The 27,722-nt window shown below is 46.2% G+C and overlaps 2 protein-coding genes across 2 annotated transcripts in view; both read right to left on the bottom strand.

The window, feature by feature from the left end:
* Nucleotides 1-3,777: 3,777 nt before the first annotated feature.
* Nucleotides 3,778-11,049, bottom strand: MAGEC1 (MAGE family member C1). The gene is made up of 4 exons (XM_055375414.1): nt 10,914-11,049; nt 10,078-10,175; nt 9,816-9,922; nt 3,778-9,483 (listed from the first exon to the last, which is right to left on the bottom strand). The coding sequence occupies exons 3-4, from the start codon at nt 9,817-9,819 to the stop codon at nt 4,319-4,321; spliced, it is 5,169 nt and encodes a 1,722-aa protein (XP_055231389.1). The 5' UTR covers nt 9,820-9,922; nt 10,078-10,175; nt 10,914-11,049; the 3' UTR covers nt 3,778-4,318.
* Nucleotides 11,050-16,646: 5,597 nt separating this feature from the next.
* MAGEC3 (MAGE family member C3) overlaps nt 16,647-27,722 on the bottom strand; it is a 61,423-nt gene continuing 50,347 nt past the window's right edge. Inside the window, 5 exon segments of the mRNA XM_031005884.3 lie at nt 16,647-17,224; nt 17,227-17,250; nt 17,393-17,997; nt 19,305-19,379; nt 19,457-19,595. Of these exon segments, the coding sequence (XP_030861744.2) occupies nt 17,045-17,224; nt 17,227-17,250; nt 17,393-17,997; nt 19,305-19,379; nt 19,457-19,595 (1,023 nt within the window). The 3' untranslated portion in view covers nt 16,647-17,044.

Here is a 27,722-nt window from a genome sequence, read left to right as displayed (position 1 = left end):
AATATCCCCTTTTTATACTGACTTCCAATAAGGCCAGCATTAATAACTTCATTTTGACTTGATTGCCTTTGAAATAATCCTATCTCGAAATCAATGCCACATTTTTATTTCAGTGTAGAATTTTGTGGAAGAGGCAATTGAATCTATTATAGTGGCAGAGGTAAGTGGCAGATCTATATGTATATCATTATATCATTACACATGTGTGTGTATATGTACATATATGTGTATATATAAAATAGCACATCTATCTTTATGAAAGCCTGAAATCGAAAATCATATTTTAAAATTTACACGGCCACATTGTTACGTGTGGAAACTTCTGAGTAGGAGGCTGAGTTTTGGAGGAACTTTGTAAAGAAAGCAATGCAATTTCTATGTCTTTTTAGAATTTTTTGCAACAAAAATACATGCACTATTTACTTTTAAGTCAAATATTGAAATGACCCTAAGAAAAGGAAGAGGAGCCCTCCAGTAGTCACATTAACAGTAACCTGATGGAAAAGAAAAAACTCCCTGAAAGTTAAATGGCTTAACACGAGCTTATTTTTGTGCACAGAAATTCTGATTTAAGTTGACAGGGTGTTATGGGCTGAATTGCGCCCCTCTTTCCGAGTTCATATATCCAAGCCTCAACCCCCAGTACTGCAGAATATCACTGTATTTGGAGACAGAACCCTTGAAGAGGCAGCTAAGGTAAAATGAGATCTTATGATTAGGATCATATTCAAGATGACTGGTGTTCTCATAAAAGAGCAGATTAAGATACCGACACACAGACCAAAGAACATCCATGTAAGAATTCAGTGAGAAAGTGGTCATCAGCAAGCCACGGGGAGGCCAGGGAAGAAATCAAACTGGCCCACATCTTGATCTTAGCTATTTAGCCTCCAGAAATGGGAGAAAATACAATTCTATTGTTTAAGTCACCCAGTCTGTGGTAACCTGGTATGGCATAATAAACTAATCCACAGCGGGCCCTCACTTTCCCCTCAGCCAACAATCCAAGCTGCTTTCAACTTGCCCCTCCATGTCACAACAGATGTTTAGCGCTGAACAGAAACGAAAGCATGGGAATGATGCACTGGCTTCTGTCTAACTATAAATGAACCCGCCAGGAAGGCGAGCTAGACAAGATGGAGATGGGCACTTGTAGTCTCTCCCATATGTCATTACGGTGCTCAAAGAAAAGCAACTATTATACTTGAGGACAGTAATTCTCTTCATGTCTTGGAATTGTTTCTGGGAATGTCCGCATAGCCTTGAAATCTTCCAACTTTTTCTTGCACCTACGAGGTGACTGGTGGTTTCAAATTCAGGATTACATCCAGTTTTAAAACAATTCTGTAAGTCTTTGCAGGGAGGGTCAACCTTAATCCCTCAATATCACTTGGCACTGTCCTTTTAATAACCTATATAATTTCTTTAGACTGAGAATTCTCTCATATTTTTGGTGTGTGAAAAATAACCTACCCTGTGAGCCTCTGCTACCCTCCATATGACAGAACATTCCTGAACAGCTATACACGTGCCTGTGGCTCACTGCAAGCCACGATTTTCCTGTGGGGCAGGTACACAGACGAGAGACAGTGGAAGGATGTTTAATTATTGTTTATTTCTCATCAGAGATGGCATGTCCCCCAAAGTACCCTTGTCACCTCCTAGGCAGTCTTCAAGATTTTGTTACCGTTTTGTTTTTTTTTAGAAATTCACCTTCCTGTAGATCATTTAGAAAGCGATGTCTATAGCCTTTCCTCACCTACAAAGTTTATGAAGGCAAGATTGGCATTTGATCATCTACACAAACTTATTCATCTCTGTTTGTGTTCAGTGCCCTGTTTCAGATAATGCATCTCATTAAAATCATACTACAAGTATCAAATATTAGGAAGATTTCAAATAGGCTATATCTGACCTTAGGATTACATCCCTAAACCCCATATGTTATGTGACAATCAGATTTTACTCTGCGGCCTATTTGGAAATATGTGGAGAGTGTGTTGAAGATGCCCAGCGTAGGTATGGAAATGTCACTATCCAAAGTGGATATTCACATCGAGGGCCGTTATCACAGAGGAGCCAGCGGGAGGGATGGATCGGTCAGGGAACTTCTCCAGGGACAAACAGTGGTCTATGTCAGGGGAAGGGCAGATGTCTCTGGGCTCTTGCGCTGAGGGCTGGGCACAGGCTTCAGAGTGCGAGACCACAGTGAGAAGTTACTCAGCAGGCCAGGGTCCAGAGTTACACAGGAGAGCGCCCAGGGGAGATCGAATGGAGGGTGTTGTAAGGTGGGAAAGCCCTGGGGCTGGACAAAAGTACTGGCACCCAGACAGAGTCAGCTCTCAAGAAACCTAGGGCTCATAACAGGAAGAATTTAGGTAAAGAAAGCCCAAAACGATCCTTGAAAGGTATTGATTCTCATTGTCACCTTTCTTCTCTAGGCCTATCTAAATACTTTGTCACAGGTTTCTCCTTTATGTTACCTGAAAGACATTAGGAAGTGTGAAGAGAAGTGACTTAACAGGAAGAAGGCTATGCTCAGGCTGAGAGGAGTGGGGACAGTGTGGCTCTAGATGAATTCAGAACTCAAGTCCCAGCCCAGTCACTTTCTAATCATGCGATCATCACGTGATCTTGGGGAATTTGTCATGAACTATAAACCTCAGCTTCTTCGTCTGTAAAATGGGTTTGATAATCCCTGTTCTGTAGAATGGCTGGAATGTATGTAGTGTGAGCAAAACACCTGGCACACAGCTTGGCATACCTTGGAATTTTAATAAATGGCAGTTGTCATCAATATGATTATAACCCCAAAGTCTACTACTGTCTTTTGAGAAAAATTCAGCTCTTGTTTTCATTATCCAAAACGTCTCATAGAACATCTAGCTGAATATGTCAAGGAATATGAACTGAACCAAAAGTTTGGCTTCATAAATATACCTCAGGGCATTTTCTTTCTAAAAGGATATACTGTATCATTCAAGAAAGGAGAGGCTTCCACAACTGAATGCAGCTCAAAGATTGTAGATTTTAAGTTAAGGACCAATTCCTTTTCACCTTCCCCACTGATCATCCATCCAAACCACTAGTTTTATTTAAGCTCCACGAGAAATCTAGACCTTGCTTAGACTTGTCCACATTACATTCAAAAGAACCCAACTAAAAGTCCTGTCAATGGAATGGGCTTGGGCTCTCCCAGGCCTGGCAAATGAGTGCCAGCCTAGAGGCTTCTGAGCACCACATCAAGGAATTATAACCAAAATTCTCAGGAAAACTTGCAGATGATGGGTATCAGTCACCTAGTCCTTGCACTGTGTTCAGGCTCACCAGTTACAGAGCCACAGAACACCTTCCATTAATTCTCTGTGTGGAGACTCCTCTCCGCTTCATCCTCCACCCAGAGGGAACCGCTCAAGTGGTTTTCCTTTCCAGGCTTTTCTCTCACCTTCTGAGAGTCTGGGCCCTGCCACCACCCAGCTTCATAACGATCAGCTCCCACAGAAGCACCTACAGTTGCCCAAAGCCCAAAACTGCCTTAGCTCAGCGCCTTTTTAATCAAAGGCTCCGTCTGGAGTCTCACCTCCCCACTCCTTTTTAAACTTGTTCTTTAGATTGTAGAGAAAATCTTACCACATTCCTGACATGGCTTCTGGACCTACACTCTACCGTTTTAGGGTTAGGGATGAGTCTTGCTTTTAATGGTAACTTCACTACTAACAGTAATTTCTATGAGCAAATGCTGATACAATGTTCATCAAATAAATGAGTCACTGACACTTTTATTTATTACAATTTACTTTCTTCTACTTTCTTACATAAGCCAAGCAAACCAGGTATGTATCTTTAGTTTTCAAGAACAACAGACTAAAGGACCTGAGGAAATGCAAACATTAACAATCCTTTACTTTATTCCACTATTTAACTGCAGAGTTCCTTCACAGTTTCAAGAAAATTCCTACAGCAATACTACATTAACCTGTGACACATCACAAAATGAGGCAGAAGGTTTTCCCAACGTGGTGTGTTTGGGTGTGTTTTTGTTTTTACAAAATATCAAACTGTTACTCTTAAACCAGATAAACAGCAATACATGTGCGACTCATGTTCATAAACTAGGATTCTGAAGCTATTCAAACCTGTTATTAATAGGAAAAGCATTTGAAAAATACCCAAAAGTAAAACAGGTGAACCCCTTAACTACCCATACGGAACACAAATGCAAATAGCACCGTGTTCTCTCCAGCCTCAACCGGGCCCTCCACCACGTAGAAACTCGACTGCCCCCTTCAAACTCAGAGGGAAGAATCTGCCCTAGACTTCACTCAGAAGAGAAGCTGGGGGACACGACACTGGAGCTTGCACTTTCTGTGGCAGTCGAATCATCTGTGGTGTCAATTATGGCCTGGGCTCTCTCTTCCACATCTTTCAAAGCATACTTGTAAGAGGATGGAAAGGTAATAGGGACAGTATTGTTTAGCATGGCCAAAAACTCTACTACTTTCCTCTTAATGACTTCTGAATGAGCTCTTGGACCCCACAAGAATTCGTAACGAGGAGGAGAAGAGTTGGGCACCTCCCGGTACTCTAGGTAATGTTCCTGCACCCAAACTTTAGTGAGGAGCTCCCTGGGCTCCCCAAAGGCAAAGTGCTCCCTCCCAGCACGCACCCCTATTCCACTCAGCACATCCCAGATGACCTCCTCAGAGGCATAGGTGCCCTTTATGAAGATGATACTCAGAATAAGAATCAAGAGGCGGTTCTGGGGCATGCCCTGCTCATCACTCAGACTCCCCTCAGAGGTGAGGTCTAATGTGTTTACAAAGACATAGGAGTCGTCAGGGTCCACTTCTCTCAGGCAAATGCCAAAAAGAATCTCTATGAACTCACGGGCTTTCCTGAAGATCACAGGAAAGTAGCCCGTGTACCTGCTGATGACATTCGTCAGCATCTCTGCCTTTGTGATAGGCTGCTTCCCTTGATATTTGAGGAGAAGAAACCGCGCCAACTCATCCACCTTTTCATCCAGTGTATAAGTGAACAAGGGCTCGCTCTCTATCAAGGACTCGCTGTCTGTCAAGGAATCACTCTCTAGCAAGGTGTCTGAGGAACTTGTATATTCATCTACTGGGCTGCTGGACTCTTCACTGAATGGGCTCAATGAAGTGGAGGAGGAGAAGGAGCTCACAGGACTCTGGAGAGAACTCTGAGGACTCTCAGGGGAACTCTTGGAAAGACTCGATGAAGTGGAGGAGGGGAAGGAGCTCACAGGACTCTGGAGAGGAGACTGGGCAGGCCCCTCAGGAGGACTCTGAGGACTCTCATGGGAACTTTGGAGAAGACTCGCTAAAGTGTAGGAGAAGAAGGAGCTGACAGGTCTCTGGAGAGGAGACTGAGCAGGCCCCTCAGGAGGACTCTGAGGACTCTCAGGGAAACTCTGGGGAAGACTCAAAGAAGTGGAGGAAGAGCAGATACTCACAGGACTCTGGAGAGAAGACTGGAAGTCCTCCCCCTGAGGAGGATTCTGAGGAAAGTGGAGAGGAGACATGGAGTCCTTCCACTTAGGAGGACTCTGAGGAATCTGGAGAGGAGACTGGGGATCCGCCCCATCAGGAGGACACGGATGAATCTGGAGAGGAGAGAGGGAGTCCTCCCACTCAGGAGGACTCTGAGGAAACTGGAGAGAAGACAGGGAGTCCTCTCCCTCAAGAGGACTCTGAGGAATTTGGAGAGGAGACAGGGAATCCTCCCCCTCAGGAGCACTCTCAGGACTCTGGAGAGGAGATTGGGAGTGCGTCCCCTCAGGAGGGCTCTGAGGACTATAGAGAGGAGACTGGACAGGCCCCTCAGGAGAACTCTGAGGACTCTCAGGGAAACTCTGGGGAAGACTGGATGGAGTGGAGGAGGAGCAGATGCTCACAGGGCTCTGGAGAGAAGACTGGAATTCCTCCCACTGAAGAGGACTCTGAGGAAAGTAGAGAGGAGACATGGAGTCCTCCCGCTGAGGAGGGCTCTGAGGAAAGTAGTGAGGAGACAGGGAGTCCTCCCCCTGAGGAGGGCTCTGAGGAAAGTAGTGAGGAGACAGGGAGTCCTCCCCCTGAGGGCTCTGAGGAAAGTAGTGAGGAGACAGAGAGTCCTCCCCCTGAGGGCTCTGAGGAAAGTAGTGAGGAGACAGGGAGTCTGCCCCCTGAGGAGGGCTCTGAGGAAAGTAGTGAGGAGACAGGGAGTCCTCCCCCTGAGGAGGGCTCTGAGGAAAGTAGTCAGGAGACAGGGAGTCCTCCCCCTGAGGGCTCTGAGGAAAGTAGTGAGGAGACAGGGAGTCCTCCCCCTGAGGGCTCTGAGGAAAGTAGTCAGGAGACAGGGAGTCCTCCCCCTGAGGAGGGCTCTGAGGAAAGTAGTCAGGAGACAGGGAGTCCTCCCCCTGAGGGCTCTGAGGAAAGTAGTGAGGAGACAGGGAGTCCTCCCCCTGAGGAGGGCTCTGAGGAAAGTAGTGAGGAGACAGGGAGTCTGCCCCCTGAGGAGGGCTCTGAGGAAAGTAGTGAGGAGACAGGGAGTCTGCCCCCTGAGGAGGGCTCTGAGGAAAGTAGTGAGGAGACAAGGAGTCCTCCCACTCAGGAAGACTTGGAACAATCTGGAGAGGAGAATGGGTGTTCTCTCCTTCACGAGGACTCTGAGGAATCTGGTGAGGAGACAAGGATTCCTCCCACTCAGGAAGACTTGGAACAATCTGGAGAGGAGAATGGGTGTTCTCCCCTTCACGAGGACTCTGAGGAATCTTGTGAGGAGACAAGGATTCCTCCCACTCAGGAAGACTTGGAACAATCTGGAGAGGAGAATGGGTGTTCTCCCCTTCACAAGGACTCTGAGGAATCTGGAGAGGAGACTGGGGAAAACCCTCAAAAGTACTTTGAGTACACTCAGGGGAACTCTGGAAAAGACTCAATAAAGTGGAGGACGAGGAGGAGCTCACAGGAATCTGGAGAGGAGACTGGGGAAAACCCTCAAAAGTACTTTGAGTACTCTCAGGGGAACTCTGGAAAAGACTCAATAAAGTGGAGGAGAAAGAGGAGCTCACAGGAACCTGGAGAGGAGACTGGGGAAAACCCTCAAAAGCACTTTGAGCACTCTCAGGAGAACTCTGTAAAATACTCAATAAAGTAGAGGAGAAGGAGGAGGTCATAGGAATCTGGAGAGGAGATTGGGGAAAACCCTCAAAAGTACTGTGAGTTCTCTCAGGGGAACTCTGGAAAAGACTCAGTAAAGTGGAGGAGAAGGAGGGGCTCACAGGAATCTGGAGTGGAGACTGGGGAAAACCCTCAAAAGTACTCTGAGTTCTCTCAGGGGAACTCTGGAAAAGACTCAGTAAAGTGGAGGAGGAGGAGGAGCTCACAGGAATCTGGAGAGGAGACTGTGCAAAACCCTCAGAAGTTCTCTGACCTCTCTCAGGGGAACTCTGGAAAATACTCAATAAAGTGGAGGAGAAGGAGCGGCTCACAGGAATCTGGAGTGGAGACTGGGGAAAACCCTCAAAAGTACTCTGAGTTCTCTCAGGGGAACTCTGGAAAAGACTCAATAAAGTGGAGGAGGAGGAGGGGCTCACAGGAATCTGGAGAGGAGACTGGGGAAAACCCTCAAAAGTACTTTGAACACTCTCAGGAGAACTCTGGAAAATACTCAATAAAGTAGAGGAGAAGGAGGAGGTCATAGGAATCTGGAGAGGAGACTGGGCAAAACCCTCAAAAGTACTCTGAGTTCTCTCAGGGGAACTCTGGAAAAGACTCAGTAAAGTGGAGGAGAAGGAGGGGCTCACAGGAATCTGGAGTGGAGACTGGGGAAAACCCTCAAAAGTACTCTGAGTTCTCTCAGGGGAACTCTGGAAAAGACTCAGTAAAGTGGAGGAGGAGGAGGAGCTCACAGGAATCTGGAGAGGAGACTGTGCAAAACCCTCAGAAGTTCTCTGACCTCTCTCAGGGGAACTCTGGAAAATACTCAATAAAGTGGAGGAGAAGGAGCGGCTCACAGGAATCTGGAGTGGAGACTGTGCAAAACCCTCAGAAGTTCTCTGACCTCTCTCAGGGGAACTCTGGAAAATACTCAATAAAGTGGAGGAGAAGGAGCGGCTCACAGGAATCTGGAGTGGAGACTGTGCAAAACCCTCAAAAGTACTCTGAGTTCTCTCAGGGGAACTCTGGAAAAGACTCACTAAAGTGGAGGAGAAGGAGGGGCTCACAGGAATCTGGAGAGGAGACTGGGGAAAGCCCTCAAAAGTACTCTGAGTTCTCTCAGGGGAACTCTGGAAAATACTCAATAAAGTGGAGGAGGAGGGGCTCACAGGAATCTGGAGAGAAGACTGGGCAAAACCCTCAAAAGTACTCTGAGTTCTCTCAGAGGAACTCTGGAAAAGACTCAATAAAGTGGAGGAGAAGGAGGGGCTCACAGGAATCTGGAGAGGAGACTGGGCAAAACCCTCAAAGGTACTCTGAGTTCTCTCAGGGGAACTCTGGAAAATACTCACTAAAGTGGAGGAGAAGGAGGGGCTCACAGGAATCTGGAGAGGAGACTGGGGAAAACCCTCAAAAGTACTTTGAGTACTGTCAGGGGAACTCTGGAAAATACTTAATAAAGTGGAGGAGAAGGAGGCGCTCACAGGAATCTGGAAAGGAGACTGGGGAAGACCCTCTAAAGGACTTTGATTACCCTCAGGGGCACTCTGGAAAACACTCAATAAAGTGGAGGAGAAGGAGGCACTCACAGGAATCTGGAGAGGAGACTGGGGAAAACCCTCAAAAGGACTTTGAGTACTCTCAGGGGAACTCTGGAAAATACGCACCAAAGTGGAGGAGAAGGAGGCGCTCACAGGAATCTGGAGAGCAGACTGGGGAAAACCCTCAAAAGGACTTTGAGTACTCTCAGGGGAACTCTGGAAAATACTCAATAAAGCGGAGGAGAAGAAGGAACTCGCAGGATTCTGCAGAGGAGACTGGACATCCTCACCCTCAGGAGGGCTCCGAGAAATCTCTAGAGGAGACAGGGAGTCCTTCCCCTCAGGAGAACTCTGAGAATTCTGGAGAGGAGACTGGGTGTCGTCGCCCTCAGGAGAACTCTGGGGAATTTGGAGAGGAGACTGGGAGTCCTTCCCCTCAGGAGGTCTCTGGAGAGGATCCGAGGAGTCCTCCCCCTCAGAACAACTCTGAGGACTCTGGAGAGGATACAGGGTGTCGTCGCTCTCAGGAGAACTCTGGGGAATCTGGAGAGGAGACTGGGAGTCCTTCCCCTCAGGAGGTCTCTGGAGAGGATCCGAGGAGTCCTCCCCCTCAGAACGACTCTGAGGACTCTGGAGAGGATACAGGGTGTCGTCGCTCTCAGGAGAACTCCGGGGAATCTGGAGAGGAGACTGGGAGTCCTCCCCCTCAGGACAACTCTGAGGACTCTCAGAGGAACTCTGGAGAAGACTCGGCATCCCAGCAGCAGGCATATCCTTGTCCCCTGGAGAACGCAGAAGCAGAGAGGAGGATGAGGATGAGAAAGAAGAACAGGAGGAGGAGGAGGGGAATAAAAAGTGGAAAGAGGAAGAGAAAATGGAGGAAGCTTCCTCCTCTTCCTCATCTGGGGGATCCTCTGCATCTACCAACTCCAGTATGAAAATTGCCTTCTGGAAGCCTTGCTCAAAGCTGGGGCGTGGAAGGTTTAGAAAGAGAGGCATGATGAATATTGTTCAGGAGCAGCAGGTAAACGTGTGAACACGAATAGGTATGATGGGATCCCACAGGACTGAGGGAGAGAGGGACAGTGCCAGTGGCCTCAGCTGAGAAACTCACCCATGATGGCTCTGACAAAGGCCCGCTTACAGCTCTTCTTCTCTTAAGGTGGTGCTCTAGGGCCTCACAGGTCGCCTGTCTTCCTAGGGGGTTTGTCTCCTGGGAACCTGTAGAAGGACGTGAGAAAGCACCTCAGGGCACAGCTGGCAGGCAGAGCCTGAGGCACCAGGAATGACAGTGGGTGGCTACAGGCCGGGTGCTGCCAGGTCTGTCCTGTTTCTGGGGGTAGGGCCCTTGGTACACAGTCAGGTCGTGCACTCACCTTGACTCCTGGCACTGCCTGGGCCTCCTCTGCTGTCGTGCTTTTAGGATGTATGTGTCCCTGACACCCAGGTCTTCAACTCCTGCTTCCTGGAGCACCTGCAAGAGGAAGGGAGGGAGCCCCTCAGGCTAAGACGGCAGCTGGGGCTGGCCAGACTCCCAGAGTCCCACAATTCTGAGGTTCGTGACCCCCTCAGAATTCAATTAGCATTGTCACATTTTCTCAGACAGGGCCAGGCCCCCACCACTCTGCTGGCCTGAGGAAAAACCTCAGGCAAACTCCACATCACTGAGAGCAGTGGGAGGTAGTGAGGTGGCAGCCACCTCCCAGCACTCTACCACGGGGGCGGTCCCTGTGGCCTCACGTCTGTTCTGATGCACATGTGACCCCTCAGTCCTCACTCTTGTTCCCAGCAGGGCCTGGGAATCTTCCCTCTGCCAACTGGAGGCAGCTCCCCGTGCTGACTTGCCATGGGACCCCCAGAACAAGGCCTCCCCCTCCCCCTCCCCTACACCCCTCATCCAGCAATGAGAGGGCGGCCGCTCAGCCTCAGCCGCCTGGGGAGCTCTATGGGGGCTGATTTGAGGAGCAGGGTGGGAATCTCTGGGAATCTGTCCTCTGAGGTGGGGGTTCCCCCGGTCCTCCTCAATGCCTTCCTATTTATTCCCTAGAGGGCCGGCATTTCCTCCCTTCTTCTGCCGTGAGGACGCGTCCCTCAGCCCTCGGCTACCATCTTCGTTTCTGCCACCTACAAGTGCCACCGCAGGGATAGGGCAGGCCAGGGCTGCTTCTCTCTGTGGTGGGGTTGTCCCTCACTTCTCGCTCAGGGCCCTCACCTTGAAGACTGGATAGGTCTAAGTCTCTTCCCTCCGCTGACCTGAGACGATCCTCGTCACAAAATGCCTCAGGTCCTTCAGACTCCCAAGATGGCCGCCGGGAAAGCACATCCGGCAAAGCACATCCGGGAACCCTGCCAGGGTTGATCAGGGCTGACAGCCCAGATAGCGTGGGGCGGGGCCTCCTCTCAGAGGAGGAAGCCCCCCGCCCCACGCCCGCTTGTCAGCCTCCTTTCCATCCCTTCCTTCCCACCTCCAGGATGTGCTCCAAACCTTTCTGCTCACTCCCTAAGCCCTGCTGACCTCTTCCCTCCCACCTCCCCAGTCCTTGACACTCACACCCCACCTTTTTCCAGGGCTGACAGCAGGGAGTGGCAGGGTGCAGCCTGTGCCTCCCCCCGTGTTCGGAGGTCACTGTCCTTTGACAGAGTTCTCTTCTTGTTGAGTGGCCAGCCCTGGGGCTACTCCCTCTGTTTAACTGAAGCTGCCCTCCTCAGAGAAAATCTCCCCTCTGGCTGACTCCCAAAATGGAAGTCAGAAATTTGTAAATCTGGGGACCCTGATGGGCTCCTCCATGGCTGGCAGCAGGCACAGGGACAGGACAGGCAGCACTACCAGTCATGGGTGTTCCCTTCCTGCCTTCCTGAGAGGCTGTTCCTGGACTCCTGAAATTGCCTGGGCTCCCTGCCTCTATGCATCTGAGTCTTTCACCTCCGAATAAGCCCCTCCCATCCTTGAGACCTGCAAGGTGCAAGAGAGGTAGAATCACATCCATCCACAGTGGGGTATGGCCTCCCAGACTCCAGGTAGGGCTCCACTGCCCTCCGTCTGAAATGGCGTGGGAGGGACCCTCAGTCTTCCTCAACCTATTATTCCTGATACGGCCTCCACTCCCTCCCTCTTCTCTCCAGGGACTGTTTTTCAGATCAAGGTTCCCATTTCCATGAACCCTCCAAGAGGGACTGGAGCACGCTAGCGTCTCTCCCTAATGGCCCTGCCCAAGGCCTCCTAGCAGTGAAAACGGGCTGGTTTTTGGGGATCCTCCTGTGTCCGTGGTGGGGTAGCTCACCAGTCCGTCCTCTGTATCAGCCTGGGGATGCCTAGAAGGCCCCCCTCCTGATCTTCTGCTCTCATGATCTGAAGTGAGACTCACCTAAGCACAGCCTTCTCCTCTTTCTACACGCTAAGACGTCAGGGGACAGCACTGTGGGTCAACATGCCCCTGGGCCTCCCAGGGATGACAACAGGTGGGGAGCTGGTTTCTGTGGATCCTCTTCTTTGTGGGCAGGAGGTTTCTGCAGTTTTCCCTCAGAGGCCTCATCTGACTACTGGCTGGTCCTGGGTCTTCCTATCCTTCCCAAGATGACAGTATGACACAGGGAAAAAAGTAATGTGACTTTACCCTGAAGAAAACTGACAAACACTAGGTCACCATGGTGATCAAAGTAACATCCTCAGTGACAAATTGTGTTGGTATTATGTGCCGTCGGTATGATAAGAATGGCACTTCACTTCTCTGTTCATCTTCCGAGAAAACGTAACCTACATCAAATCATAAAAAATAATCACTTAATTCCCAATCAAAGGCTATTTTACAAAATACCTGACCATACACCTCCAAACTGTCAATGTTTTCAAAATCAAGAGAAGTCTCAGTGAACTGGCACAGCCAAAGGGCATTTAAAGAGACATGATGAACAAGTGTAATGGAGTATCCTCAGGGTATCTTGGGACAGAAAATAGATTTTCGTGACAAGGAAATAAATGTGAATAAAGTATGTTTATTAATAAACAAAGGATGTTTGCATAGGAATAGTACCAGCTCTTCTTTAATAACCACATTTTAACTTCCTTGCCTCTGAGATAATCCCGTCTCCAAATAATGCCACATGTTAATTTCAACATAAGACTTCAGTGGGGATGCAATTGAATCTATAATAGTGGAAAGGGAAGTGGCAGACCTATATGTATATTATTACCCATGTGTAGTTATAAACACATACATAAGCTCATATATGTATAAATTTTACTTTAAAAACCACATCAATCTTCTCAAAATTCTAAATCAGCTTTTAAATTTAAACATCACACGGTTAATTGTGGAAACTTCTGAATAGGGGGCTGAATTTTGGAGGAACTTTCCAAAAGGGAGAATTGTGATTTCTACCTCTTTTTTTAAGTTTTTGCAACAACAATATATGCAGTATTTATTTGTAAGGAAAGTATTGAAATAAGCCTAAGAAAAGGATGAGGAGCAGTCCAGGAGGCAGATAAAGTAACAGTAAGCTCTTGGAACAACAACAAAAAAATCCTTAATTTTTACATGACTCAACACGTTTACTTTTTTGTACATAAATTCTGAATTTAGTTGGCAGGGTATTATGGGCTGAATTTTGAATCTCCCCAAAATTCATATATCCGTCTTAAAACCCAGTATCCCAGAATGTGACTGTATTTGAAGATAGAAACTTTAAAGAGGTAATTAAGGTAAAATGAGGTCTTAAGGTTAGGCTCATATTCAGTATGACAGGTGTCCTCATAAAAGAGCAGATTAAGATACAGACACACAGACCAAGGAAAAACCATGTAAGAATTCAGTGAGAAAGTGGCCATCAGCAAGCCACGGAGAGGCCAGGAAAGAAATCAAACTGGCCCACATCTTGATCTTAGATATTTAGCCTCCAGAAATGGGAGAAAATTCATTTGTATTGTCTAAGTCACCCAGTCTGTGGTATTCTGTTATGGTATAAGAAACTAATCCACGGCGGGTCCTGGCTTTCACCTCAGCCAGGAATCCAAGCTGTTGTCACCTTATAGCTCCACGTCACAACAGATGTTAAGTGCTGAACAGAAATGAAAGCATGGGAATGATACACTGGCTTCTGTCTAACTACAAATGAACCAGCCAGGAAGGCGAGCTAGACAAGATGGAGATGGGCACTTGCAATCTCTCCCATATGTTATTACGGTGCTCAATGAAAAGCAACTATTATAATTGATGACAGTAAGTGCCTTCATTGCTTGGAATTGTTTCTGGGAATGTCCGCATAGCCTTGAAATCTTCCAACTTTTTCTTGCACCTACAAGGTGACTGGTGGTTTCAAATTCAGGATTACATCCAGTTTTAAAACAATTCTGTAAGTCTTGGCAGGGAGGGTCTACGTTATTCCCTCAACAGCACTTGGCACTGTCCTTTTTAATAACCTGTATAATTTCTTTAGGCTGATAATTCTGTAATATTTTTCGTGTACGGTAAATAATCTACCCTGTGAGCCTCTGCTACCCTCCATATGACGGAACATACCTGAACAGCTATACATGGGCCTGTGGCTCACTGCAAGCCAGGATTTTCTTGTGGGGCAGGTACACAGACAAGAGACAGTGGAAGGATATTTAACTACTGTTTATTTCTCATCAAAACCAGCATGTCCCCCAAAGTATCCTTGTCACCTCCTAAGCAGTCTTCAAGATATTGTTTTGTGTTTTTTAGAAATTCACCTTCTTGTGGATCATTTACAAAGTGACGTCTATAGCCTTTCCTCATCTACAAAGTTTATGAAGGAAAGATTGGCATTTGATCATCTACAAAAGCCTGTTCATCTCTGTTTTCAGTGTCCTGTTTCAAATAATGCATCTCATTAAAATCATACTACAAGTATCAAATATTAGAAAGATTTCAAATAGGCTATTTCTGACCTTAGGATTACATCCCTAAAACCCATATATTATCTGGCAAATCAGATTTTACTCTGCAGCCTGTTTGGTAATACGTTGAGAGTGTGTTGAAGATGCCCAGCCTAGGTATGGAAATGTCACTATCCAAAGCGAATAGTCACATCGAAAGGCCATTATCATAGAGGAACCTGGGGGAGGGATGGATGAGTCAGGGAACTTCTGCAGGCAGTAGGAATGGTCTATCTCAGGGGAAGGCCAGGTGCTTCTAGGTTCTTGCGCTGAGAGTTCAGCAGCCACCTCCAAGCACTCTACACCAGGAGAAATAGGGGCTAGTCTCACGTCTATTCTGGTGCACATGTGACTCCTCAGTCCTCACACTTCAGAGGGTGAGACCGTAATGAGAAGTTAGTCAGCAGGCCAGGTTCCAGAGTTGCACAAGAGACCACACAGGGGAGATCAAAAGGAGCTGGGGGGAGCTGTAATGGGAAAAATTGTTGGGTATGGACAAATCTGTCAGCACCTGGACATTCAGCTCTCAAGAAACCTAGGTCTCAGAACAAGAGGACTTTAGGTAAAGAAAGCCAATAATGTTCCCCGAAGTGTATTTTATTCCCATTTGACCTTCCATCTTGTGGCCTAACTTAATACCTTAGCCACACAGTTCATCTTTATTTCACCTCAGAGACATTAACAAGTGTGAAAAGAAGTGACTTAACAGGCAAAGGCCTTCCTCAGGCTGGGAGGAGTGGGGACAGTGTGGGCCTAAATGAATTCAGACCAGAGCTCAAGTCAAAACCTTGTCACATTCTAGCTATGTGGTCTTGGGAATTTATCAAGCATTATGAGCCTTGGGTTCTTCACCTGCAAAATGAGTTTGATAAGCCCTGTCTTATAGAATTGCTGGAATGTATGTAATGTGAGTAAAACACCTGCCAGAGTGCCTGGCATATGTTGGAATTTTAATAAATGGTAGTTGTTATCAATGATTACCACACCAAAGGTTACCGTCATTTGTGAAATATTCAGCTCTTAGTTTTGTTATCCATAACATCTCAGAGAATATGTAGGTGAATGCATCATGGAATACCAGCTTAACCAAAACTTTGGCTTCATAAATAAAACCCAGTACATTTTTTTCTGAAACGGTATATTGTATAATTTGGAAAAGGCAAGGTATCTTCAGCTAGAATGCAACTCAAAGATGCTAGAATTTGAGTCAAACACCAACTCCTTTACACCTTGCCTTTTGCTCATCCTTCCAAACCACTATTTTCATTTGTCTTCCAGTAAAAATCTAGCCCTTGCTTACAGTTGCCCACATTACAATTGAAATAACCTAATTAAATGTCTTTCAATGGAGTAGGCTCTGGTTCTCCCAGGCCAGTCAAATAAGTGCCAGCCTAGAGGCTTCTGAGCAACATTTCAAGGGATTATCGCCCTATGTCTCAGGAAAGCCTTGCAGATGTTGGGTATCAATCACCTAGTTCTTGCACTGTATTCAAGCTCACCAGTTAGAGAGCTGCAAGACACCTTCTATTAATTCCCCATGTGGAGACTCCTCTCTTCCTCATCCTACACCAGAAGGAACTGCTCAGAACAGTTTTCCATTCCAGGTTTTTCTATCACCTTCTGAGGGTCTGGGCCCTGCCACCAACCAGCTTCATAACCATGAGCTCCCACAGAAGCACCTGAAGTTTCCCGAAGGGCAAAACTGCCTTAGCTCTGGGCCTTTTTACTTGAAGGCTCCATCTGGAGTTTCACCTGCCCACTCCTTTTTAAACTTGTTTTTATGATTGTAGAGAGTATCTTACCATGTTCCTGATACAGCTTCTGAACTTAGACTCTAACATTTTATGGGTAGAGATAAGTCTTGGTTTTCATAGTATCCCCACTACGAAGAGCATGCTCCACAAGCAACTGCTCAAATAATGTTTAGCAAATAGTCACTGAAGCTTTTATTTATTAAGATTTAATTTCTGCTACTTTCTCGAATAAGCCAAGCAAAGCCAGGTATATATCCTTAATTTGGAAGAACAACAGAGTAACATGATAAGGATATGCAAATATCACATACTTTATTCTGTTCCACCATTTAATTGCAGAGTTATTTCAAATTTTAAAGAAAATTCTTATCTGAACACCCTATTATACTGTTTCAGTTCATAAAATAAGACAGATTTTCCCTTTTTTATGAAATATCAAACTCTCTTAAATCAGACAAACAGCAATACAAGTGTGAATAATATTCATAAACTAAGATTCTGAAGTGAATTAAAGCAATTGGAAGGAGAAGCATTTGTAAAATATACCCCCCACAAAAAAATGTTAAACTCTTAAGTCACTCATATGAAACAGAAACAAAAAACACTGTGGTCCCTCCGGTTCCGCTCTGGACCTCCACTGCCTAGAACCTTGTCTGCCCTCTTCAAACACAGAGGGGGAATCTGCTTCAGACATCACTCAGGACAGAAGTTGGTGGACATGACACTGGGGCTTGCACTGGCCATGGCAGTAGCATCATCTGTGGTGTCAATTATGGCCTGGGCTCTGTCTTCCATATCTTTCAAGGCATCCATGTACCAGGATGGAAAGGAACTAGGGATGATACTGGATAGCTTGGATAAAAACTCTAAGACTTTTCTCTTGCTGGCCTCTGAATGGGCTCTTGGACCCCACAAAAATTCATAACGTGGAGGAGCACTGTTGGGCACCTCCCGGTACTCCAGGTACTTTCTCTGCACCCAATGTATAGTGAGCAGCTTTCTGGGATCCCCATATATAAAGTGCTCCCTCCCAGCACACACCCCTATTGCACTCAACACTTCCCAGATGACCTCCTCGGGGACACAGCTGCCCTTTATGAAGATCATACTGAGAATAAGAATCAGGAGACAGTTCTCGGGCATGCCCTGGTCATCAATCAGGCTTCCCTCGTAGGTGAGGTCTAATGTGTCTTCAAAGAAATAGGAGTGGTTTTCGGGGTCCATATCAGTCAGGGCAATGCCAAAAATTAGCTGTATGAACTCATGGGCTTTCCCGAAGATCATGGGAAAATAGTCCTTATACTTCTTGATGACAGTCGTCAGCATCTCTGCCTTTGTGACAGGCTCTTTTGTTTGATATTTGAGGAGAAGAAACTGCATCAACTCAGCCACCTTTTCATCCAGGGCATACCTGGGCAAGGATTCACTTTCTGGCAAGGCATGCCAAGTAGCTGTATCCTCCTCTTCACTGCTGGACTCCTCATCCAATCGGGTCCACAAAAGAGGGGATGAGCAGGAGTTTAGAGGACTCTGGGGAGGACTCTGCGGAGGACCCTGGGGAGAGATCTTGGGAGGACCCTGGGGAGGAATCTCAGGAGGACTCTGGGGAAGAGGTGGCATCCCAGCAGCAGGCATATCCTCATCTTCTGGAACACCCAGAATGAGAGCAGAGGGTAAGGGTGAGGACAAGGGTGAGGATGAGGACAAGGAAGAGGAGGAGGGGAATAAAAAGTGGAAAGAGGAAGAGGAAGTGGAGGAGGCATCCTCCTCTTCCTCATCTATGGAATCCTGTGCATCTACCAAGTCCTCTATCACACTCGGGTTCTGGAAGTCTTCCTCAAAGCTGAGGCGTGGAAGGTTTGGAAAGAGAGGCATGAGGCCTGTTGTTCAGGAGCAGCAGGTAAACGTGTGAGCAGGGAGGGGGATGATGGGATCCCACAGGCCTGAGGAAGAGAGTGACAGTGTGAGTGGCTTCAGCTGAGAAACTCACCTATGACGGTTCTGACAAAGGCTGGCTTACAGCTCTTCTTCTGTTAAGGTGGTGCTCTAGGGCCTCACAGGTCGCCTGTCTTCCTAAGAGGTTTGCTCCCTCAGAACCTGTAGAAGGATGTGAGAAAGCACCTCGGGGCACAGATGCCAGGCAGAACCACAGTCTCCGGGACTGACAGTTGGTGGGTAGGGCCGGGTGCTTTGGGGTCTCCTCTGTTTGTGGGGGTAGGGCCCTTGGTACACAGTCAGGGTGTGCACTCACCTTGACTCCTGGCACTGCCTGGGCCTCCTCTGCTGTGCTGACTTCAGGAAGTGTGCCTCAGACCCAGGTCTTCAACTCCTGGTTCCTGGAGCACCTGCAAGAGGAAGTGAGGGAGCCCCTCAGGCTAAGACTGCAAGCAGTGTCTTGGGCCTCCCAAGGCTGACAGCTGGGGCTGACCAGACTCCCAGAGCCCCACAGTTCTGGACTGCATGGTCCCATCAGAATTTAATTAGCATCCTCACCTTTTCTCAGACAGGGCCATGTCCCTACCACTCTTCTGGCCAAAACTCAGGGCAAACTCCACATCCCTGAGAGCAGCGGGAGGTAGTGAGGTGGCAGCCACCTCCCAGCACTCTACCACGGGGGCAGTCGGGGTGGCCTCACGTCTGTTCTGATGCACGTGGGACCCCTCCGTCCTCACTCTTATCCCCAGCAGGGCCTGGGAATCTTCCCTCTGCCAACTGGAGGCAGCTCCCCGTGCTGACTTGCCATGGGACCCCCAGAACAAGGCCTCCCCCTCCCCCTCCCCTACACCCCTCATCCAGCAATGAGAGGGCGGCTGCTCAGCCTCAGCCGCCTGGGGAGCTCTATGGGGGCTGATTTGAGGAGCAGGGTGGGAATCTCTGGGAATCTGTCCTCTGAGGTGGGGGTTCCCCCAGTCCTCCTCAATGTCTTCCTATTTATTCCCTAGAGGGCCGGCACCTCCTCCCTTCTTCTGCTGTGGGGACGCCTCGGTCAGCCCTCGGCGGCCATCTTCCCGTCTGTGGCCTGCAAGTCCTATGGCAGCGCAGGGCAGACCGGGGCTGCTTCTGTCCTTGGTGCGAAGTCCCTCAGTTCTCCCTTAGGGCCCTTACCTTGAGGATTGGCCAGGTCTAAGACGCTTCCCTCTGCTGACCTGAGTCCAGACTCCTCACAAAATGCCTCAGGTCCTTCAGACTCCCACAGTGCAAGTCGGGAAAGCACATCCGCGAACCCTGCCAAGGTTGACCAGGGCTGACAGCAGAGGCAGCGCGGGGCGGGGCCTCCTCTCCATGGAAAAACCACCCCCCACCTCTCCGCCTCCTCCCACCTTTTCCTGACCACTTCCCCCGCACTCCACTTCTTCCTGCCCTCCTCAGCGCCCCCCGACCCCTTTGTGCCCACCTCCCTACCCCCTCCCACCCGTTCCCGCCCTCCTCCCTGACCCCTCCCTCTCCTTAATGCCCACCTCCCCGCCCCTTCCCACCCTTTCCTGTTCACCTACTGCCCCCTTTCCCCTTTTATTGCCCATATTCCCACCACTCCCACTCCTTCCTGCCCACCTTCCCACTCCCTCCCACCTTTTCCTACCCACCTCCCAACTTCCTCCCACCCCTTCGGGCCTACCAACCTGCCCCCTTCCACCCCTTCTTGCCTACCTCCCCACTCCCACCTATTCCTGTCCACTTCCCTGCCCGTCGCCCACCTCTTCCTGCCCACCTCTCCGTTTTCACCTCTCCATCTGTTTTGTCCAGGGGTGACAGCAAGGAGTGGCTGGGCGACGCCTGGGCCTTCCCTCCGTGTTGGGAGATAGCTACCCTTCCACAGAGTTCCCTTCTTGCTTGTTGGCCAGCCCCGGGGCTCCTTTCTCTGCTTAACTGAAGCTGCCCCGTGTCTGAAATGAGGTGGGAAGGCCCCTCAGCCTTCCTCAAGGTTTTACTCCTTCCAGGGCCGGCACTCCCCACTTCTCCTGTCCCGACAGCAACAGTTGTTCTGTCATCCTCTAAAATCCATTCCAAAACCTTCTACTTTAAGTACTACCGTGTGTGAAGTTAATATAATCTCTCTCCTGACCTATGTCAAAGGCTCCCTTAGTTTTCTTCTTTCCCTATCCTTGTCCCAGAAAAATCCATTGTCTTTTCAGCAGCCTTTGCGTGATCCTTTTAAAAAATTATTTTTAAAATTTTATTAATTTAATGTTACTAATTTTTATTTTAATTTTTATTAATTTTTAAAATACACTCATCAGATTTAACTATTATGTGAAATTATATGTATTTTAGCAAATGAGTGGAGTTCCATATCTACCAACCAAGTGTCACACTGACCAGTTCCATCACCCGAAAAGTCCCCTGTGCATCTCTTTTGAGGTCAGTCAAGGCACTTCTCCAAAGACTCTAGCAACTATGCTCTGTTTGCAGTTCATATAGTTTTAACTTTCACAATTTGTCATATGAGTAGGTTCACAAAACATGGATTTAAAAGTCTGGCTGCATCATTTTTCATCTCAACTAGCAAGGAATGAGAATTCCTCTTGTTGCATATCCCCTCTTCCATTTAGTATTTTAGATTTTCAGATTTCAGCCATTCTAATAAGCCTGTATTTGAATGTCCTTTGTTTTTTGTTTGCATCTTCCTAATGACAAATGACATTGGTCATCTTTTTATATGCCTTTTCCTGATTGGTATATTCTCTTCAAATCATTTGTGTCTTTTTAAAAACTAATAGACATCATTTTTAGAGCATTGCTAATCCAAAAATACAGAGAGAAAACTTCATCAAAGTTACAGAGTTCTCACATATCTACGCCCCCCCCCCCCAATTCCTGCCCTCCTGCCCTGCCCTATGCACGCACACAGACACACACACACACACACACACACAGTGTCTCCTATTATTTATATTTTGTATTATTATGGCATGTTTGCAACAACTGATGGACCTGTATTGATACCTCATTATTAGGTCAAGTCCACAGTTTACATCAGGAATCACTCAACGTTGGGGATGCTGTAGGTTTTGATAAGTGTGTAATGGTGAGTATTCATCATTACAGTATCACACAGACTTGTTACACCATTCTAAATCTCTTGTGTGCTCCACCTATCAATCCCCCTTGCCCCAACCCTAACCCCTCAGCCTCCAGAAACCACTGATATTTTTAGTGTATTCATAATTAACTGTTTCTAAATATCGTATGATTGGAATCATACATTATGTAGCCTTTTAAGATTTTCTTCTTTCACTTAGCCTAATGCTTTTATGATTCCTCCAGGTCTGTCCTACTAATAATGACTGAAAGTTCCTGTTGCTCAACATACAGGTCAACATTTGATGTTTCAGTGTTTTGGATGTCAGCCATTCTCCTGGGTGTAGAGCGCTATCTCCTAGGTGCTTTAATTTGCACTTCTCTAATGCCATATGACATTGAACTCTTTAATATGCTCATTTTAAATTCCTATATATTCATTGTTTGTGTACCTGTTTATAGTTTTTGTCCACTTTAAATCGCGTTTTCTGTTTTCTTATGATTGGGTTTTCAGCGTTTTGTGCATATTTAAATATATATCTTTTATCAGATATGTGTTTCACAAAACATTTATGCCAGTCGCTGGCTTGTCTTTTCATGATCTTAACAGTGACTTTTCAGAGTAAAAGTTTTTAGTTTTAATTAAGTCCAATCTATCTCTTTTTTCTTAGGTAGCTGGTACTTTTAGTGTTGCATCTGAAAAAGCTGTCATCAAAACCAAGGTTACCCAGGGTTTGCACCCATAAGCTTAACCAAATTTTGGTGTTACATCTAAAAAATCATCACCAAACCCAAAGTCACCTAGGGTTTGCCCCCATAAGTTTGACAAACATTTAAAACTCTGATAAAATATGTTTGTGAATAAATGAATCATTTCCCCATAGACAATTATGGGGAATAATAATAATCATTATTATTGAATAATAATAATTTCCTCTGTTAATGTGAGAGAATTAATTGGTGAAATATTTTAGGAAAAAAGTCAGTAACATTTAAAAAATAGAAAATATTCATACTGACTCAGTTTCCTTATTAAAATGCATTCCTTATAAGTAATTTTATGTACTTGTCCCAGAATTTATGCTCAGAGATGTTGATTTTATTTACATGAATTATAGCCACAAAAGATAAACAAATATTTGTTTGTCAGAAGATTTGTTCAATTCATTATTGCACAGAAATAAACTGGAATTCTAGGAAGTAGTTGCAAAAGTAAGATAGATTTATTAACATTTGTGCTGTCATGGAAAGATCTTGGATCCATTTCAATAAATGATTATATTGGCGTGTTAGGGGTGCCATAGCAATGTACCACAGCCTGGATGACATAAACAACAGAAATATATTGTCTCACAGTTTTGGAGTCTGGTAGTCAAAAAGCAAGGTGTATACAAGGTTGATTCCTTCTGAGGGCTGTGATGAAAAGTTATATTCCAGGCCTCTCTCCTTGCCTTGTAGATGGCTGCCTTCAGTCCAAGTATGCTGACATTATCATCCTTCTACTCATATCTCTATGTCCAAATTTCCCCTTTTTAAAATGACTCCCATCATATTTGATTAGGGCCAGCATTAATAACCTCATTTTAACTTGATTGCCTCTGAAATAATCCTATCTCCAAATAATGTCACGTTTTTAATTTCAAGATAGAACTTTAGGGGAATGCAACTGAACCTATCAGAGTGGCAAAGGCAAGTGGCATATTTGTATGTATGTCATTACTCATGTTTAGTTATATTTATACACACATATATAAATATATATACACACATATACATTACCACATCTATCTTTTAAAAACTTGAAATTAGCTTTTAAAATTTACACACCACATTGTGGAAAGTTCTGAGTAGGGGGCTGAATTTTGGAGGAACTTTGCAGAGGAGAGAATTGTGATTTCCATGTATTTTTATCATTTTTTTGCAACAATAATATATGCAGTATTTATTTGTAAGAAAAGCATTAAAGTAAGCCTAATAAAAGGAAGAGGAGCAGTGTAATAGTCAGATAAAGTAACAGTGAGCTAATGGAATGAAAACATTTCCTGAAATTTAAATGATTTAACACAACAAGTTTATTTTTGTGCATAGAAATTCTGATTCAGTTGGCAGGGTGTTATGGGCTGAATTATACCCCTTCCTCCAAATGCATACATACAAAGTCACTGCATTTGGAGATAGAGCCTTTGAAGAGGTAATTAAGGGGAAATGAGGTTTTATGGTTAGGATCTTATTCAATATGACTGGTGTCTTCACACAGAAAGAGGGACAATCATGTAAAAATTCAGTGATAAGGTGGCCATCTGCAAGCCAAAGAGAGCCCACAGAAGAATTCAAACCAGTCAACATCTTGATCTTGGATTTTTTAGTCTCCAGAAATGTGAATAAATACATTTCTATTGTTTAATCACACAGTCTGTAGTATTTAGTTATGGAATAATAAACTAATCCATAGTGGATCATGGCTCTCACGTCACCCAGGAATCCAAGCTGCTTTCACCTTGCAGTTCCACATCACAACAGATGTTAACTGCTGAACAGAAATGAAAACATTGGAATGATACACTGGCTTCTATCTAACTACAAATGAACCAACCATAAAGACAGGGTATACAAGATGGAGATGGGCACTTGTATTCTCTCCCATAAGCTGTTGCTCAATTAAAAGCAACTGTTATAATTTATGATAGTAAGTCTCCTCATTTTTGGAATTGTTTCTGGGAATGCCAACATTACCTTGAAATATTTCAACTTTTTCTTGCACCTACTAGGTGACTGGAGGTTTCAAATACAGAATTGCATCTAGGTTTAAAACAATTTTAGACGTCTTGGCAGGGACAGGCAACCTTATTTCTCAACAGCACTTTTCTGCACTGTCCTTTTAACAATCAATATAGGCCAGGTGTGGTGGCTCATGCCTGTAATTCCAGCAGTTTGGGAGACTGAGGCGGGCAGATCACTTGAGGTCAGGAGTTTGAGACCAGCTTGGACAACATGGTGAAACCCCTGTTTCTTCTAAAAAATACAAAAATTAGCTGGGCTTGGTGGCACGCACATGTAGTCCCAGCTACTTGGGAGGCTGATGCAGGAAAATCACTTGAACTCGGGAGGCAGAGTTTGCAGTGAGCCGAGTTCACACCACTACACTCCAGCCTGGGTGACAGAGCGAGACTCTGTCTCAAAAAATAAAAATAAAAATAACCAATATGTATTAGTCAGGGTTCTCTAGAGGGACAGAACTAATAGGATAGATGTACATATTAAGGGGAGTTTATTAAGGGAGTTAATACAACTCTCCTTCATACAACCAGAAATGCACCGATCCCCAATCCAAATGCTATTACATAAAGTTAACACACTTAAATGCTGATATGAAGTCAACACATCTTATGTCACATGATAAAGGAAAATAAGAAATAAAATAAAGATATTTTCTTAGTACAAGTGTGTACATGCACAGACATGTTTTTAACTAAAGAAAAGAAGGAGAAAATACTCATGACAATTACAGTCCTCGTTTCTGCAACTGGTCACGTGGTCGTAGCTGGTATTGATGACTACCTTCTTCTACTACCCATTCTGTATTCCATTTGCTTTCAGCAAACCCCTTGGCAGGCTGTGGATTTTTTTCCTGGTTGAGTGAACCAAACCTTCATTCCTGAAGGTTCTGGGCCATTGGTAGTCCTACCTGGATTGGGCTGTTGTAGTTTCCCACTGACCTTAATCACAGGGCATGGTAATACTAAGAGATGCCCTAATGGATCTCCTGTATTCCTTGCATACTCTTTCTCACCTCCCTTGCAGAGTAGTGGATTGATTTCATCTTGATAGCCCGGGTCAATCACCCCAGCAAACACTGTAACTCCTTTCTTAGCCTGTTTGCTTAAAAGTAGGAAGAGCCCAGAGTGTCCAGGTGACAACCTTATTTTCCAGTTTAATGGAATCACTGTTGTGTCTCCTGGTGGCAGCGTTTCTCCCTCTGGAAATAAGACCTCTAGGCCACCAGAATGTAATGTCATGCAAATAGGAAGCAAAAGCGTTGCTAGTGGGTCCCTAGGGGTGATGGTGAGTGGTGTTTCCACCCCTTGATTCCTAGACTCATGAATCCTGACTATGGGAGAAACAATACCATATATTGAACACTGATTCAGAGCATACAGGGCCTTCTGGAGAACTTTATCCCAGCCCTGCAAAGTATTGTCACCTAGTTGGCATTGTAACTGTGACTTCAAAAGGCCATTCCACTGTTCTATCAATGCAACTGCTTCAGGATGATGGGGAACATGGTTAAGACCAGCGAATTCCATGAGCATGAGCCCACGGTCACACTTCTTTAGCCATAAAGTGAGTGCCTTGGCCAGAGGCAATGCTGTGTGGAATACCATGACGGTGAATAAGGCATTCTGTGAGTCCACAGATGGTAATCTTGGCAGAAGCACTGTGTGCAGGACAGGCGAACCCATATCTGGAATAAGTGTCTGTTCCAGTGAAGACAAACTGCTGCCCTTTCCATGATGGAAGAGGTCCAATATAATCAACTTGCTACAAGGTAGCTGGCTGATCATCCTGAGGAAAGGTACCATATCGAGGGCTCAGTGTTGGTCTCTGCTGCTGGCAAGTTGGGCACTCAGTAGTGGTCATGGCCAGGTCAGTGTTGGTGAGTGCAAGTCCATGTTGCAGAGCCCATGCATAACCTCCATCCATGCCACTATGGCCACTTTGTTCATGGGCCTATTGGGAGATGACAGGGATGGCTGGGGAAAGAGGCTGAGTGGTGTCCACAGAACGGCTCATACTATCCACTTGATTATTAACATGCTCCTCTGCTGAGGTCACCCATTGGTGAGCACTCACATGGCATACAAATATCTTCACAGTTTTTGACCACTCAGAAAGGTCCATCTGCATACCTTTTCACCAAATTTCTTTGTCACCAATTTTCCAATCATGCTTCTTCCAAGTCCCTGACCTTCCAGCCAAACCATTGGCTACAGCCCATGCATAAGTATATCATCGCACATCTGGCCATTTCTCCTTCCATGCAAAGTGCAAAACCAGGTGCACTGCTCGAAGTTCTGCCCACTTAGAAGTCCCTTCACCACTGTCCTTCAGGGATGTCCTAGAAAGGGGCTGTAGTGCTGCAGCTGTCCACTTTTGGATGGTGCCTGCATATCGTGCCCTAGTTTTCTCTTCCTCCATCAACTGATCATAGGGAACTGTCCACGGGGCCATCAGTGCAGGCTGGGGGAGAGAAGGCAGGGCGGCAGGGGTGGAGACCCTGGGCATTTGTGCCACTTCCTCATGTAACTTACTTGTGTCTTCAGGACCTGCTCAAGCCCAATCACATATACATTATTTCCATTTGATGATGGAATGCTGCTGTGCATGACCCATTTTATGGCTAGATGGGACAGAAAGCACCCAGTTCATGATAGGCAGTTCAGGTTGCATGGTGATTTGACGACCTACAGTCAAATATTCAGTTTCCATGAAAGCCCAGTAACAGGCCAAGAGCTGTCTTTCAAAAGGAGAGTTGTTATCTGCAGAAGATTGAAGGGCCTTGCTCCAAAATCCTAGAGCTCCCTGCTGTGATTCACCAATGGGGGCCTGCCAAAAGGTTTAAACAGCATCCCTATCTGCCACTGATACCTCAAGCAGCATTGGATCTGCTGGATCATATGGCCCAAGTGGCAGAGCAGCTTGCACAGCAGCCTGGACCTGTTGCAGAGCCTTCTCCTCTTCTGAACCTCACTCAAAACTGGCAGCCTTTTGGGTCACTCGATAAGTGAACCAGAGTAACACACCCAAATGAGGAATGTGTTGCTTTCATAATCCAAATAGGCCCTCTAGGCATTGTGCCTCTTTCTTGGAGGGGCCTCATGCAGCAACTTATCCTTCACCTTATAAGGAATATCTCAACTGCCCCCACACCACTACACCCCTAGAAATTTGACTGAGGTAGAAGGTCCCTGAATTTTAGTCAGATTATTTCCCATCCTCTGGAATGCAAATGTCTCACCAGTAAGTCCAGTGTGTTTGCTACTTCTCGCTCACTGGATCCAATCGGCATAATGTCATCAATGTAGTCGACCAGTGTGATATCTTGTGTAAGGGAAAATCGATCAAGGTCTCTCCTAATAAGATTATGACACAAAGCAGGAGAGTGGATGTACCCCTGAGGTACGACGGTAAAGGTATATTGCTGGCCTTGCCAGCTGAAGGCAAATTGCTTCTGGTGGGCCTTATGGACAGGAATGGAGAAAAAGGCATTTGCCAAATCAATGGCTGCATCCCAGGTATCAGGAGATGTGTTAATTTGCTCAAACAATGAAACCACATCTGGTACAGCAGCTGC

The sequence above is a fragment of the Gorilla gorilla genome, chromosome X, assembly GCF_029281585.2.
Source record: "Gorilla gorilla gorilla isolate KB3781 chromosome X, NHGRI_mGorGor1-v2.1_pri, whole genome shotgun sequence".
Classification (NCBI taxonomy): Eukaryota; Metazoa; Chordata; class Mammalia; order Primates; family Hominidae; genus Gorilla; species Gorilla gorilla.
This window is presented reverse-complemented; position numbering and strand designations above follow the sequence as displayed.